The sequence below is a fragment of the Ambystoma mexicanum genome, chromosome 9 (assembly GCF_040938575.1).
Source record: "Ambystoma mexicanum isolate Mex_15411 chromosome 9, UKY_AmexF1_1, whole genome shotgun sequence".
NCBI lineage: Eukaryota > Metazoa > Chordata > Amphibia > Caudata > Ambystomatidae > Ambystoma > Ambystoma mexicanum.
In genome coordinates this window covers 833,051,477-833,068,608 of record NC_090931.1, presented here as the reverse complement: position 1 = coordinate 833,068,608, position 17,132 = coordinate 833,051,477, and the positions used below count along the sequence as shown (strand labels likewise).

Sequence of the window (17,132 nt, the reverse complement as noted above, 5' to 3'; positions counted from 1 at the left end):
CTTAGTGGGCAGTGTTTGCCTTAAATATACTGTAATCCAAAGCACTGCATTTATTAGTGCCTAGAATGACAACATATTTAAGCAAGCATGAATATCCAGCCGCAGATAGCTTCCTGCGCCCTACAGGAGGGTGCATCTAAAAGGGACCCGCACCTAAGGAGCCACACCGAAATGGCTGGCACAAAAAGAGGGCATACCGTTCTGGGCTGTGTGTTAGTGACATCTAAACCTTTCTGACTAAGGAGCCCTACACAATCTTTTATAGAGACACAGTAGTACTGAAGACGCACCCCTTTATTTACCCCAATGCTGAATCAAAGTTCCATTTGAACCAACCATGTTCATGAACTCCATTCCAGAAGGACACGGTTACTCTGGCAGAGTGCGGATTAGATACTCTGGGGGCTAGACACTCTCTTTGCTACTTTATTGACAGAACTGCATCTTTCAGAAAATCGGACCAGCTCTTTGTGGCCTTTGGGGAGCTATCCCTTGGACAGTCCCTTGCTAAGGAAGGTATTGCAAGATTAATTGTGTCTTGCATTAAGTACTCAAAAAACAAGGGGGGTCCTGGGAGTACCTCTACCGGACATTAGTCCTGGTTACGAGAGCCTTACCCAGATTGCATTAAGTACTGTCACAATGCTGCTAATATGCTTCGCCAGAGACAATTGACTGAGTACTCTGAGAGAGGGAGACCCAAGACTGCTGCATTCCATACTGGTACCCCAATCCACAGCAGGCAGCAACGTGGAGAAACACAGCATTCCTCCACCAAGCATTGCCGCTTGAATACTGATACAATGATTGAGAGAGCAGTGGGTCAAGATCTGCTGCAGTATTTGTTCTGCCACCGGTGAGATGTGTGAAGTGTATCTATTTTTCCTGTTTCTTTCATGTTTATACTGCTCTGGAATCTATTCAATTGACATGATAAATCACTTGCGCCGGGAGAGACGAGAGCACACATCCTGCGAATAACGTGGCTGCCAGACTAAAACACAAAGAAATGTTGGCAAACTGAAAGTGACTTTACAGACTGCCCTGCTACCTGTTCTCGAGGTCCTGGTGCCCTTTAAATTTGTAGAGAAATGCACAACTATGAAGCTAGGATAGGCCTGTTTATATGGCACAGACTCTAGTGACGTGTTGTTAACTCTCCAACTTAGGTGTATGATATATGAGTGAACCAATAGCCATACAAGATCTCCTAATTTGCTTTTGGACGTAAATTAAACATATACAAGAGGTTTTGAAGGGTCCTGAAGAAGGCGGATAAAAAGAAGTAACGCCGAAACATTGCTGTGACGTAGACCAATTATGCCACCTAATGTCTAGGATTTTCAGAACCTAATAAGGGGCTATGAATGATTAATGTCAATTGTTTTGTGAAAACATTGGGCCTCATTACAAGGTTGCCGGTCCGGTAACAACAGTACTGGTAAGCTTGCCGGTACCGTTGTTACCGGACTGGCAAACTACGAGGTCTGCTCTCGGGTGCCTGTCAGCCCGGCAGGTCTGACCTGCCGGGCGGGACGGCACCCACGATCAGACCTACACGGTAGCACCGGCCTCCCCATTCCCATTGAGTCCTATGAGACTCAATGGGAATGGGGAGTAATATTTACCGGCACGGATACCGCCAACCTTATAATGGCCCCCATTGTCTCTAACCATAAACTTTTCGCTTATGGTTAGATGTCTTTGGTTTTTGTATCTCGCACTGGCACTTCAGAGGTTTCTCTTGTATGAGAGCACCTTTGGAGTGTGTTTAATGTTTACATTTTACATATGTACTGTATGATATTTGGAAACACATGTATGGTTTCTCAATATATTTTGAATTTTTTGTATATCCCATTAACTAATACATCTTGTTTGATATGTATGAACTACTTTGACTTTTTGAATTGTTTAAGGAAAGCAGGAACACTTGCTGTATAGATATGGAATCTATTCAAAGCATGTGAATCTTTTAATGCTCTAATGCTGGGGAAGAATTGCTCACTTACATATAATTGTAGTTCTCCTGCATTGGTATCTTTCATAGGTTCACTGGCAATCAACCCCCACCTTTGAGGCAGGATGGAGATAATGGCTTAAACTACATGATTACACGCATATACATCTGTGGAAGATACCATCGGTGGAGAACTAAAGGCACAGATACATAAGTAGTTATTCTGCAGTAAGGCACATTTGGAGAAATCTCCTGCCCCCGATATTAAACCCTACATGCAAATTCGAAAAAGGCTGCCATAGCATCTGCTTAAACTGGGGCCATAGAACCATGCAGAATTCAAAAACCCAGATGGATTCATTCAAACAAGAAAATCAGGACTGGCTGAGAAAGCAGGGGGGACTATTTGGGTGCCTTGTGGGACCATTGTTTGGGGGGCAAGCAGCACATGACGGGTCCACAAGCTCACAAACCGTGTAGACCCCTTAGACTTTGGAAGCTATGACGAACACTCGGGGCTTCTGCAGCGGAACTGCAGGGCCGCACTGTAGGTTTTACTAGTCACTGGTTGGATCTTTTGAAGAAGGGCTCTCAAGTCAACATATGTTTTCTCTCTGCTGGGAACGGGTCATGAAGGGAGAAGGACCTTTGTAATGGGACCAGTTTACAAAAGAGCACCGAATTATTATTCGGGCAATGCGCGCGCCGCTGACATTCGCTGAAAACATGACGTATCTGCAGATCCCATGCACAAACGAGGGAGGCGTCACCTGGCACAGTGGGTGGGACAAGGCTGGGTGCGGGCCAGGTCAAGTCAATGGTTGAACATTCCAAATTCACAAATGAATGCACATCCACTGGGCATCCAAACAGGCACAGTTCCTTTATATCAATTCCAAGATGGCCACTCGCATGTCTGTGCCATTGTCTCCTTCACATGTCCCTGCTTAAGAGTCTAATAGTGGAGAAACACTCCTGGTTATCATGTACACTCTTCTGGACACACGGCTGTATGAGGGGATGTTACCCCAGAATTAAGGGCCAATGAAGAGGGTGGGAATACACATTACACCTTTCCACCGAATGACTTGATTTAGCAGTTTAAGAACGAATTCTGTGCTGTCAGGATGTTACCTTATATTGCAACACCAAAGGACATTGAACTATATTGTATTGCACACTGGGTTGTGGGAGCACGCACAGGCATGCTTTATCTTTACGTGTCTGTATTGACCTGTAAGGTGAAGTGCGGAGGTATACAGTGTTTGTATCGAATGTGTTGTATTGAATGCCCATATATCAAATTTTCTATATTGAAAACCTTTATAGTGAATGCATTTAGGGGTGCGGTAAAGGGTTACATATTATTGGGAAACGGTCGGGTGGATTTTTAGGGGTTGGAAACAGTAGTTTGTGGGTACCTCCCAACAATCCCCAACAAAATACAAACAAAAAAACCTGCATTCACTATAAAAGTTTTAAATATAAAATATTCGAGATATGTGCATTCAATATAAAATATTTCGCTGTATGCATTCTAATGAGAGATCTGAACAGTATGATCGCGTGGCGTATAGTACAGTCGGCCATAAACATTCGAAAATATGAGTGTGGCGCTGGGTGCTGTCTTTGGTCGCCATATAATGGCCAGTGAGTGCCCGGGGGTGCATCAGAACATGCAGATATCTACAGACAGCATCCTTGAATCTTTATCCTGCAATTTCCTGTACACAACACATCTAGAGGCAGGAGGAGAGAGGAAGGGGAAGCACAGGATCCGTTCTGGCCATTGCCATTGAGGCTAAATTCCGTCTGCGGGCCGCAGAATTACCAGAGTGCGTGACAATGCTCTGCTAGGCCTCTACAGAAACACAGCATCGCCAAATAGGGATCCAGTTCTGCTGCGTTGCCATAGTACAAGTCATTCGACAGGAAATTGATAAATCTATGTCACCATGCTCCTCAAATAATATTTCTGTGACAGAAAAGCCAGTAGGAATGTGCACGAGAGTATATGTTAGACTGGTGGTTGAATGGCGACTTTGAATCTAATCTTAACTCCACAAATGACCAAATGATGGATCCTGTGTAAATCACTTCCTCTCTCTGTGCCTTGGTGTTCTTAACTGCCAAATGAGGAGCAGGGGACCTCTTCAGTTACCTGCAGTCTCCGTGTCGGCAGACGTTAGCTCCCCGTTCATCCCATTCTCTTTGGCCCTGGAGTATGAGCCGTCGTGTCCGCGGTCGTCGTACCGCCTCTCCTCCGCCTCGTGGAACGGGAATCCGTTGGAGCTCCGCGCCACGCCGTCGCCCGGACCCGCCTGCTCCTTCATGTCTGGCGAATGGGGGTGCGAAGCGGACGCAGGCAGCGGACTGGCTGCCCAATGGGGTGGCATCGCTTCGTCCTGCCGGTTGTCTGCCATTCTCCTGCTTCCTCAAGCGCTTCCCTGAAATCAGAGCAGATAAGAACGGATGAAGTTCTCCCACAGCAGCCTCCATGACCCACCACCCTGATGCCCCTTGCGAGCCAACGGAGCATAGCTATTAACACAAAGGACACTCAAGTTATGCAGCCTGCCACAAAGGTAATGTATGTAAATGCATACAATGTACAATCATACTGTCCAAAAATTTTACACCAGTCAGAGATCCAACACATTGACATTTCATCCTTTTCTTTGGTCTTACTCAGGAAGAGGCGAGCAAGGCAGATGTAGCATTACTTTTTCTCAGTGCTTCATTTGTAAAAAGAATAGGTGCCAGGTCCCAAATATTTTCTAGCACCCCTGTGACACTGCGGGTGGGCAGTTCCCCACCACTGCTGCCACCACCCATAGCTGCTCCCCACAGTATCAACATATTTGGGGTTACACGACAGCTCGCACCTGCTCATTGTGGTTGATGGATGCATTGACTGTCGCCTCTCCATAATTAAAGTGAGTCTGAGACGATAAGGGCCGTGGCTCAGGAATAAGTGCCAGGGCTGAGCCCTGGCAAACACCCCCACAAATGAAGCACTGCTTTTCACATATTGGTGCTCTGCACCCTCCCATCCCCATTGCTTTTAGGTTGCAGACTTTCACATTGGAAAACTGTCCAATCATCCGTGTATTTGAGATAGTCTTTCCAGGTGGACATTTTTTTTATGTATGGTTGCTTGTGTAGCTGTCCTCTGATGGGACATCCGAGGAGTGGAGAATGACCTTTCAACTGTGCCAGCTCTAGCATTAGGACTGAAGCAGGGCATCATGTGTTCACCCGCCACCTCCTGCCCGTGTACGGAAGCAGCCATCTTTCTCAATGTCATCCTCGGTGGCCTGTTCGTCTCTGAACTGAGGCCCACATCATCATACCTGGATGATCCACTGTACGGGGGTGAGGGTAGTACATCCCTGCTCCCCGAGACTATGCTGTCCTAGAAGAAGAACGCCGTAGACCTTTTGGGGTCCCTTCCTGCATAAACAAGGCCTGGACCTTGAATAGGCAGAGCTCAGAGAGAATGTCGGGAACATAGATGTGGGAGAGAGAACACGGGTGCCCCGCTCTAACCCTTCACCTGGCCCTACTGCTCCTACACTGACCTGCGTGGCAGTGGGAGGGGAACCTCAAATGCGAAATCTAGGATAGCAACACCCTCCAATTCCTTCCCAGCTGGGATTCCTTAGTGACTGCTCAGATGGCTGGGGGTAGGTATGTAGGATGGACGTGGCTGGACCCCGCTCTAACGCTGAGAAGCCCCTCCAGTTGATGCAGGGAAAGTGGGCATTGCTCTCAGGCAGCAATGATTGCTGAACGCACAGGGTGTCAGTGGCATTGCCGACTTTTGGAGGCTCTAGTTCTCCCATACCGGATCATAAGGAGCACAGCACGAGTTGAAGGCTACAATGAAAGGGAGGCATAGGACGAGTGTTGTAAGGGTCGCGGGTTAGGTCAGAAGGGGGAACCACGTGACGAGGAGGAGGGCGGGTCCAGAGCAGGAAGGAGCAAGGATGGCCCCAGGCATGCAACTCTCAAGGCCCTCTTTCTTCGCGTGCTGCAGCTGCCGTGATCACAAACCCACCTGCCCCTTGACTGTTCTGCGTTGGGCTCATAATGTCCACTGCCTGTTGTTTTGCCTGGTCTTGGTTCTACAGGGCCGTCGCAGCACAGTTCGATGGCGCATTCATTGCACGTAGTGTCTGCAGGTGCTGCAGAGGGGCGGTGCAGCCACACGTTCAGCTGGTGTATGGCACCTTGGGCTGAAAGATGGAGGAGGGCCTGGAGATTTTTTGGAGCCCAAGAACTGGGAACAAGGGCTGAATTTTGATAAACAAGAGTCACGAGATCTGGGTACCCGGTGCCAAACAGAGAGAAGCACAAGGGGCCATGATAACCTGGGCGCATGCCCTGAATAAAGAAGCAAAGTCTCGGGAGGATAGCTCAGGGGCAACGTGCTTGCCTTAGAAGCAAGACAACCAGAGCACCACGGGTTCAATCCCGGGCCCATGCTTAGAAACCCCTGGGTATTAAGGGCGTTATAAATAACCAATCATATCATAAACAAAAGAAAATGGTCACAAGACCAGGGACTGAGTGCCAAACCGAGATGAAAAGCACCTGTAAATGAACCCCTGCAGCCTTCTTTTACCCGCACTAAAGTTGTCCGAGTCTATGGGAAGATGGATGGATGGATTGGCTGGGGGCAGTATTGGTGGGTGATTGTGTTAATGGGATGTAATCTTCTAGAAGCAACACGTCCAATTATGTAGGCGAAAGGGGCAAAGAGTGCGCTGTTGCCAGGCGCGCAACGTCATTGAGGTAATCGGGCTTCAGACCCCCGCCCGCTGAAGCCCTTTCAGTTCAATAGCTTTGCACGCCATACTTGTCTGTTAGGGGAAAGAAGCCTTTCCTGAAACAGGCGACTTGTTTGTGCAGAAAAATGTATTTGCACAAACGCAGCAAAACGTTACGGCTGCTAGTTTCAAGAACGGCTTCCCTCGCCTCTCTGCCTCAGAAAAACCAAATGGACACATCAGCCCAGCACCCCATGGATGTGCGCGAACATGATATGTTCTGCTGCCACATCTGAGGGGGAGGGGCTGATGTGCACACTTGCTTTTTGTTAGGCTGAGACCTGAGGAAAGCCTTTTCTGAAACGAGCAGTGCTTATTAGCTCACTGTGCATGTATGTATGCATGTGTGCAAGGAGTGTGCATGTAATGTATGTGTGAATGGGTGTGCATGTGAATGAGTGAGTGTATGGTAAATGGGATGTTTAAATGAGTGAGTGAATGTGTAATTGTGTGTGCGCCCTTGTGTAATGCTTGGCTGCTACCATTTGGTGCTTGGGCCCCATGCCAGACAACTCTTGGGGTAGAACAGAGGGGGCGGAGCCTCCAAGTTTACCACTCCAACTTTCTAGAGCAGCCCCACCCATCACCAGTTAGCATTCCTCCCCCCGCCCCCAAATGTAGGTTTCGTTGCGCCCCAGGTTGTTGCTGCCAGGGAACTTTCAGGACTAGAAACTGGACAGCGCAGTGCAATGACACTTAGACCGGTGCCACCATGCACCCCAAAATTTGATTTTCATAGTGAAAATGGGCTTGCTCCAACCAAGCACCCCCCTCCCCTGCCGTGCCACGCCGGGCACTGACAGTTCTCTGTTCTGCTTGGACACCTTTCTTTAGATTAGAGGGGGTAACAGAAAGGCCACGAGTCCGACATGATGAATAGAACATCTGCTCAGCGAGCGCATTGGAAAGCAGTCCCGCGCAATCTGTCCCCGCGCCAGCCCTAGAATGCGGAAACAATGAACTCTCGCGAGCGCTGATTTCTCTTTCTGATACAGCCTGGGAACGCGGCCACGTCCCAATCGGACAGCTCATGAAGAACCGGTGCGGGAGGAAGACCTGAGGGGCGCTCCAAGCAAACAGTAGGAGGCGAAAGGAAATAGTGCGAAGTGCAGCGCTACTCAATGATTCAATTCGCTTTAAACAAGGACAGATTGTATGCTGGGAAAAACACACACCAGGTTGGCCTGGTTTGTATTTTTCTTGCTGGAATCTTTTTCCAGATGACTCCTTTTCCATGCATTCCTATTCCCCCCCATGATTGTTACACAAGAATTCTGGTATAAGCGGTGATGGGACTGGTGGTGAAATCTCATTCTGCAATCAGATCGGTAGTTGTGGGTTCCTCAGCCAAGAAGACACTGGACCCAGGCTTCTTAAGGTGGGTGATTATTCTGCAGTTACACATCAGGTAAGTAACATACAGGTAGGTTCCTGGACAGTTCAACTCTGTTTAGGAAGAAATTAAAGACGTTCCTGTTTAGTTAGGTCTCCTACTTCAAATCTGCAAAGGCTCTTCTGGTGATAGCGGACTTTCTGCCCTGCCCTTTCTTGTCTCGGCTGGATGTACTGTGTCTTGTCTTTGTTCTTTGTTGGCGCCCTTAAGCCTCTGGGTCAGTGGTGCGCAATATAAATTAATAAAGTAAAGTAACGCTGGCACATCTTTACTTTATTCATTTGTTCAAGCACAGCCAAAAAGGCCCGGAGGCATTTGGATGTCTGGAACTGGCGTCCCGAACAAATACGGTAAGGACCAAACAGTCAGACCTACGAGTATCTATTATGCTAGGTGGCTTCCTACCTAAATATGTGGGTTTTAAGTTTTTTCTTGAACATTCCAAGTGACTCACAACTTCTGAGGTCCCAGGTCAGAGCATTCCAGCTCTTTGGTGAGCTACCCAGAAGGCACTTCCGGGGACAAGGGCTGGATTGGATTTGGGGACTTGAATAGTTTGAGGTCATTAGATCTCAGATTCCTGGTCATTCTCTTTTCACTCAGACTATCAGCCACGTAGGCAGGATATTGTCCATCTGGGCATTTAAATGTAATCGTAAGAAGGCTAATTCTCTTCTTACTTCTCCTAGCATCGGAGACACGGTCACATTTTTGGAGATCCAGGATTGCTCTGACTGTGCTATTCTGTATCATTTCTAATCTAGATAACTGTCCCCTCCCAATCCCCACCAAAAGGCTCCCACGGTAATCAATCTTGGAACATATAATATCTCGCGCCACTGTTTCACAACTTTTTTGAGAAAGGTAGGGGTGGATGCGGCACAATAATCTAATGTAATAGGTCGAGGAGGAAACAAGAATGCTCACCGGAGCATTCATGAAGCGGGACATCCACACCTTCCAGCTCCAAAATGTGACTGCCACCCTTAGAATGCTTCAGCAGTCACACACGCCACATTCCACCATGACAGCACAACATTCCACATACTCGGCACTTGCATCCCCAGAGCAAGCCTACTACACTAGTGTTCGGATTCTTGCAGCTTTTCTCCTAATATGCTTATTCTGGTAAAATCATGAATGGTCTCACTCTCACACGTGAGTATATATTTTCATTAGCTTGGGCTATTAGGTGGCGCTTAAGCACAACCTATTTGCCAAAACTATTGCACTGGTGTACAGGTAGGAGGGAGATGACATTTGAGGTGGACACACAGCTTGTGGGTGTTGTTTGGTTATTTACTCACCCACTGAATGCCCATGGCCATTTTAATAGCTATGGTCATTCCCACCCACTAACTGCCCCTGCCCACCATACACATATCCTCCTGGGATCTCTCTGAGCTCGCTCTAACAAGAAGCAACATCAAACTGTCACCTCACACTGTTTCTTCTTGGCAGTCTGCTGAGAATTAATGGCTTAATTGCAGCTGTAAATGGCTACTGGTCTGATAAAAATCTCTTAACCAATTGTGCTTTCAGCCACTTGATTTATATCTCTTCCGTGCACTGAAACCCTGTTAAAAACAAGCAATGACAAAACCAACAGTTTTGGCTTAATGCATGAGATAAGCATTTTTCAGGTCCTGGGTGAGGAAGGATAGCTCCAGGGCAACACGTTTGTCTTGGAAGCAAGACAACACAGGGCAACACAAGTTTGAGTTCTGATCCTGGCTTAGAAACCGCTCGCTCGTATTAAGCATGTTATAAAAGAACAATTATAATTATTGACATCATATGCCCAGGTAATTAATCCATTTTCAGCTGTTGTGATCTTATGGCCAGGTACTACTTTATATCAGTGCCTAGCACATCCTACCTCGTGCCTACACAAAAGCCCAAACTGCTGCCTTTGCTAATGCTTGTTATTGTACTGCCATCAGGATGGCAGAGTAAAAAAATGTTCATCGCTGGTCATGGCATCATACGTGAATGAAACTCCCATTGGCACTGTGAAATATGCCCTCATCTGTAAAGCACTGAACAATATATGAGTAATTCAAGTGTTTGAAATGGGCATGCACTGTCCGGCACTGAAGGCAGAGCTTCTTAAGAGGGTGGCAGGTACACAGGGACTTCTGAACTGGAGACAGGTATCATGAGACTGTGGGAGCTGGCCTTCTAACAGCTCCTTTGCAGAAGCACCGGTGCAGAATCGCAGTAACGACGCATGCATTCCTCATGGGGGGGGGCCACATCCTGTCTGGGGGGAGCGACAGAGGGCGTGCTGCTGACGGCGACCCATAAGTCTTTGGCATGACCCCGGAAGAGGGAGGGAACAAATCATTCCCTTGTCATTTGCACCTGGGACCTGTAGGATGGAAACCGATATACACAGAAGGCTCATCAGCCCAGTGACTACTGGGAGGCTTTGCTCTGTCGGTGGAACGTCCCACAACCTACAGAAACGGTAGCCTGGCCTTTATCAGCCTCACAACAGACTAGTGATAAGTGGGTGGCAGCCCCCTTTTAAGAATTGAGAGGGTAGAGTGGCAGTCTGGCTAGATGCTTCTCATGCATTATCTACTCCCCCAAACGGTTCCATGTAATAATGTCCCCGCATAAATGTCTCCTGACAAAAAAGTCACTGTTTTTCGCACAGCCATTATTACAGTGAAAATGCGGACATCCCCGCAACCCATCCCCATACATAATGCCACCATATATAATGTTGCCAATGGTTTTTCCCGTGACATTATTACCTGATGCCCCCCAAACGCCATCTTTGTCTAAGGAGCCGTGGGATGCAAGTATCTGCAATGCAAAGAGCAGGTGATGGGATTCGGTCACATATCCAGAAAGCAACTCATTAAAGTGGCCTAAGACTCAAGGTTCTCTTTTCTTGGAATAGCTCTATTTCTATTGATTGCAATTTGGTTAAGCACACAGTTACAACAGTGTGGGTTCCGGTTGTTGTAAGATAGGTGGGTCAAAATATATCTGACCAGGAGTTCTTTATTTAATAGAGACCATAAATCCTGAGAGGAATAGAAAAATCCGAACTGATGGCTTACCACAATAGTCAACAGATAGCGGTAAGAAACCACACTGATAAGAGTACCACAGAATGTACAGTAGTCATAAACTTCGAGGCCCCTGATGTGTGCATTTTCCCTTACAGGGAGCTGAAATACAGATGAGATGTCTCATCTAAAAATGGAACACGCCGGATCCAGATAAAGAAATTGAAAGACATAGAATTGTTATTACTGTCCATTTATGAATGTATAGAGTGTTAACAAATATCTCTATAGTCCTGAAGAAAGCGGCAAACCATATTCCCCCGCTGAAACCGGTTGACGAATATAGGCTCAGGATGATGTCCTGATCCACTGTCTCATAAGGAAGCAATATATGAGCTTAGCAAAGAATATCCATTGTGTTTTTAGTACGCAGCAGGAATTGGGCCTAGTGATTCTGGACCAACGATCGCTGTGATTTTTACATATAAGTCACATCAAGGGTTAGCAACACGATTAAAGAAATTTGTTGACTCCCAAGGGCGTGCATTTCTTCTTTTTAGTAATTGCAGGAAAGTAGTGAGCCAGGATAGGGTAAGTGCCCCTTTGGCTGTCTCCTGGATAAAACCAGGAACATATTCCTTTCCTCCTTAGGGACATTTAGTTAGAGCTAAGGAGTTCAGCTATAGGTTTACATTACTTTAACAAAACAGATTCTGCTCGTGATGTGTTGAAATGTACTGGGGGAGACAGAATCCAGATACCCATGTAACTCTAATTGTATTGACTGTTCCTGTTGTTGAACCCAGAGTGGAGAAGTTGATTGGCAGCCAAATGTCTGTATATAAAACCAGATGGTGAGCTTACACTGAACGGTAGGGCATGAAGAGCACAACCATAGAGTAGAAGAGGATTCCAAAGGGAGGTAGCCAGGACTGACAGGGAGTGGCCATGCCTTGAAATGTAGGGGCCACTAAACGTCTGAGATTGAAAAATGTTGGTTTCTGGCTGGAGCACAAGGGATGATTCTTTAAGCCACACTCGCTGTTGAATTGGCAAGCAGAGCATTTTAATGAGGTAGCAGAATGTGTGAAGACCAAGAACAAGGCAAAATGAGGAGTTTTGCAAGGTTTGTAGTTGCTGCAACTGACTGTAAAAGGGACTAAGATGAAGGGAGTTAGTATCATGAAGGCGGAATTGAGCCAACACAGAGGAAGCCGCGATGCAACTAGAATAGGAAAGAAATGGTGTGAAGACAAAGATGATACCAACAGGAGGCCGAGACCTCTTCCAGGCTGAAGGTGAAAGCAGAATGATTCATTCAGTGTGAATGCAAGTTTCTTTTATGGTAGAGACCGAGTGGTGATATATGGCAAAGGAGGAAGGCCAGAGTTCAGAACACCAAAGATCAGAATGGCCCATGCCTTGTTAGAAATGTGCTTGTGTGAATTATGGTACATCCATACAGCAATAGCAGTCATACAAGATTAGAATCGAAGACAAAGTGGTACCCAGATCTCTTGTCTAGATGGATGAGGAACCTGGTGTTATTACGATATGCGTAAAAGGTGAAATTGAAAGACGAAATAAGAGAAGCAGAAGGTTGAACATAAAGAGTACACATGAAAGGATGGAAAGAGCAAGAGAACGGTGGCAAAGAGGCTCATTGAGAGTGGCCGGAAAGAAAAGAAGAGAGCCAGAGAAGTAAGTACAGGACCAGGGAAACCCTGAGAACTGAGCCTTGGTCTATAGTACTGCATGCCGAAGGAACATAGAGCATCACGCAATGAATGACTCCTCCAGTGTCAGTTGCCATCCTCATGTCATCTAGCGGGGCGAGTAAAGATTGCTCCATTCCATGCCAGGGTGGGAATGGTCTTACAAGGATGAATATATCCTGGCTCTAAGTGAATGTTTGGAGCTGGTTCATACCAACACTATTCAAGAGTCTAGCAGGTCAATGAAGAAGGAGAACATATACAGGGAATATTAGGATAAAAGGAGTTTTTTTGAAGAAAGGGAGTTGCATCACCCTGTCCAAAGTGATCAGGACCGTTACTAGTGGAGAGGGGGCATTGATCACAGCAAGAAGGACTTCACAGATAACAGTAGGACAGAGTTGAATCATTTGCACAGGACCAGAGCAAAGGGGGGAACCAGATTTGATTGTTCAAGTTCAGCAGGAGAGAATTCAGAGAACAAGGGTGCTGCAGAAGAGAGGAGAGAAACACGCACCAGGGGGACAGTAGAGTAGCGAAGTTGACACAAGTGCATGCCACCTTTTCATAAACAAAGAGGAGAGTCTCTTGCACTGGTAAAGAGGTGGAGTAACAGAAGAAGAGATTGCAGAAGGAAAGGAGTGTTCCTTACAGATGATATAAAGTTCGTTCTGGCTGTTGTTTGCAAGTTCAATATGCGAGGAATTGAACTTGCATTTAGCCTCATGGGAAACTTAAAAAATGAATACATTTAGAGTTGCGAAAGATAGGCAGTTTTAAATTCATGTTATAGGAATGAGGCCTAGGCTGCTCTGCGCCTTTCGTCTAGACTTAATAATGTGTAGGTTGTGGAAAAACCATTTGGGGCGACAAAACTTAGGGGAGTGAAATGTCATTTTGATAGCAATGAGGGATTCAAGTGTGGGAGAAATCCAGTTGTTAAGGGTGGTCGTGCCTATCTCAGCATTATTACGAGGGAGGAGAAGGGGAAGTAGGAAGACCCTCTTCAAAGGAAAGGGAGTACATTTATTCCAAGGACGAGTCGAGCCGAATAGAGAAACGGAAAAAGAAGACGGGAGAGAACATGGAGGAAAAATGGTAAATGAATAAGAAAATGATCAGACCAACCAAGAGGAAGTCCAGCGGCAGCGTTGATAAGATCGAAGTACTAAAAATCTAATTGGTAGTGTGGCGACCAGAATGAGAACTGCTCGTCACAAGCTGAGTGAGATCAAACATAGACAAAGGAGCCAACGGAAATTCAACTATAGGCATGTGAAGACAGTCTTCAAAGATGTTTACGTCTCCTAAACGGACTCGGTACGAGCAGCTATGGGGACGAGAAGAAAGCACCTCAACAGAGGAAGAGGCAAACAAAGGGTCATAAGAAAAGAGGCAAACGAGATATAAATACCTGCAGAGATCTCGTGTTTGAGAGACAGAACTTCATCTTTCCAAACAGCAGGGAACAGAGTTGTGACGAACAAGATATAACAGCCATTCCAAACGGGACATAGTAGACCTCTGAGCGATGGCAGGACTCAAAAGAGTGTCAGAGCCATATTCCAGTGGCAAACATGAGATCATACAAGCCATCCAGAAGCAGGTCGAAGATTTCAGAGGACCGTTTAGGTAGTGAATGCACATTTATAAGGGCAGCTTGGACACACTGACCATTACAAGTAGGTACATCAAGCACAGGAGCAGAAGGAGCAGAAGGAGCAGAAAGAGGAAAAGTGCTCCGAATTTGGGTAGACATTGAAGTAGAATGAAAGAGAGCAGGGCTCAGAAAGGAAAAGGCCAGAGGAAAATACATTAAAGGTGTGGCTTAGGGCCAAAAGGCCAGTGTGAGAATAAACAAAGGAAGAGGGAAAGGACGAATTCTCATCACTGACCTCCAAAAATGGAACCCGAGAAAAAGAACAAGGGGATGCCAGCTGCATATGTGATGAAATGACTACAGGGTTGAGTAGAGGCTGCGATGCCTACTCAGCCCCACACTACTACTAAACCACCAGTGATCACAAGCATGAAGGGGAACAAGGCACAGCCTCAGGGGTTACCTCCTTTCCATCCTTTGGTAACGTGGGCCAAGGGGACGTTATACTCTTTGGAAGGAGATGTGAGTTGGTAACAGTGGCAACCCAAACAACATTATCACCATGAATCCAAATGTTTTAATCAAACTAACAAATGTAGACAACTGTATAAAAACACGATAATTTCTGTTTGGAATGGGGGTAACTAGGGCAAGGCCATCTCTCCATTGGCTGCCTGTCGAGGCTAGGGTCAAATTAATTTAAAGGTTTGTGTATGAGTCATTGGGTGCTGAATGGCAAAGGTTGTCTAGCCAGTCAGGAGAAGCTCCACAGTTACACTCCAGCCCAGACTTGGAGAACCTCCAACGCAGCGTTCCTGTGTGTGTTTAAATATAGGAAAATACGGCTGGGCGGACAAGCTTTCTCTGTGGCTGGACCCAGGCTTTGGAACTCACTGCCCTACCAGCTAAGAACCACTGCACATTTCCTACCTTTTAAGCAAAGGCTCAAGTCCCTTCTTTTTATGTGAGCCGGTCTCTCAGTGTCTCTGTCTAGTATCTCTGTTAAGCGCCATGATGCCTTTTGCTGCAGTGCGCTATAGAAGAAGCTGATTGATTGAAATACCCCACCCCCCCTTCCAAGAGAGCACAAAGAATGCAGACATTATAATGAAATGGGCACTGTAGAACAGGCAATATTTTACAGCAATGTCTTTAAACAGAAGATGTCTGTGAAAAATGTTAGAGAGCGAAGTCTTCCAAGTCACTGGCGCCCTCAAAGGAGGTCCAGAGGGACAGGACCACTGCACATACTTTTGTCCTGTTCTTGTGGCTCGACAGCATTAAGCCAGGCTTCAAGTTACTGTCTAAGGCAGTGATGTGGCATTGGGTTGATGAGCTGGGCAACTGGATCCAACACACTGTGCGGTTCACAAGCAGCAACGCCACATGGCACAAAGAAGTTTGAGACAGGCTTGTGATGTCTGGGCTGGTGTAGCTCACAAGCAGTTTGATGCAGAAATCAGGCCCCAGAGCAGTTCCTTGATTTCCCGGTTGCTGGGGGCACTCGCTAGGGTCTCCACAGGCCAGGTGTGTCCTTTTCTTCTGCATCTCCCAGCCAGGAAGGAGCACTTGCATTGAGCAGGGATCCCAGAAGGGTTGTACCAGTGTCTCAGTTGCAGTAGGTCTGGCCCAGCCAGCTGGTCACCTCAACTTTGCTCTTAGGATGGAAGGGAACAGAGCTTTCTTCTTCCTGGGAGCCCTCTGTCTTCATCTTTATGGCTGAGGACTTTGGAGTAGACTGCATTCCCAACCGTGTCTCGTAAATTCTTCTTCTGACATTTCCGAAGATGCACCCACTAAGGGTGGGGTTTCCATCACAATGATCATAAAGTGACGCATGCACACAGACGCCAGATGGGAAGGGGGGAGTGCTAAGGGGGAAGGATGCTGCGGTCGCACATATTACTTTATGCCTGCCGAGCGAGAGGAGGTGTTCGGTTGCAATGCGTTCCAGTGGGGGGGAGCCTATCCTGTGAATATCGTGCAGTCATACATCGCACAGGAAGTCCAGCTTTTTCCGTTGGGCGGCTTTACCATTGCAGCAGAGGATTCTGGGAGACCAGCGTGAAGCTCTTGTATGCATAGCTAGGTGGTAGGATCCGCAAGAGCGTTTGGATGTTATTCTTCAGAACTCCAGCCAAGATTACTCTACGGTCGTCCATGTGGCATACCACCAAGGCCCTGGCGAGCTGAGTCCAGGGGTTGAATAAGTACTCTTTAATAATCAGCAACCACACGTTGGAGGTTAAGATCTTGCCAAAGATGGGAAGCTGCCTAGTAGCAATGACTGGCATCTCTGTTTCTAGCTGGCCCTGACTGCTGGCACCACCCTCCGCGGCTAGCAAGCGTACCGAGTGCCCGGGTTAGACCCAGAGAAGAGCCTTCCTGCTGGCTGGGCCTCTGCCAGGCTCTCCCTCCCTGGGCCTCCTAGGGTGTCAGCGCCCTGTACACTCGGCCAACGTGGGCAAGTACACCGCTCCAGCAGCAGGTTCTGCGGTGGCTGAGAAAAGCCATGCTTGAGACAAATATATTTCTTGCTCACTGCGTTTTAATGGTCTCTGATTCCTCGTCACTCAATTTAATGATCACACATTTCGCCCACTCTGTGT

General features: G+C 47.0%; 1 protein-coding gene and 1 long non-coding RNA gene across 20 annotated transcripts in view; one reads left to right on the top strand and one right to left on the bottom strand.

Annotated features, from left to right (window-relative positions):
* The window catches only part of LOC138488678 (uncharacterized), a 466,934-nt gene that overhangs the window by 67,756 nt on the left and 382,046 nt on the right, over positions 1–17,132 (top strand). The window lies entirely within an intron of this gene.
* MAP2 (microtubule associated protein 2) overlaps positions 1–17,132 on the bottom strand; it is a 680,541-nt gene that overhangs the window by 475,425 nt on the left and 187,984 nt on the right. For all 18 annotated transcript variants that reach the window (XM_069615866.1, XM_069615867.1, XM_069615868.1 and 15 more), the window contains exon 4: positions 4,122–4,407. In XM_069615866.1, the coding sequence (XP_069471967.1) occupies positions 4,122–4,383 (262 nt within the window). In that variant the 5' untranslated portion in view covers positions 4,384–4,407. The remainder of the gene's footprint in view (positions 1–4,121; positions 4,408–17,132) is intronic.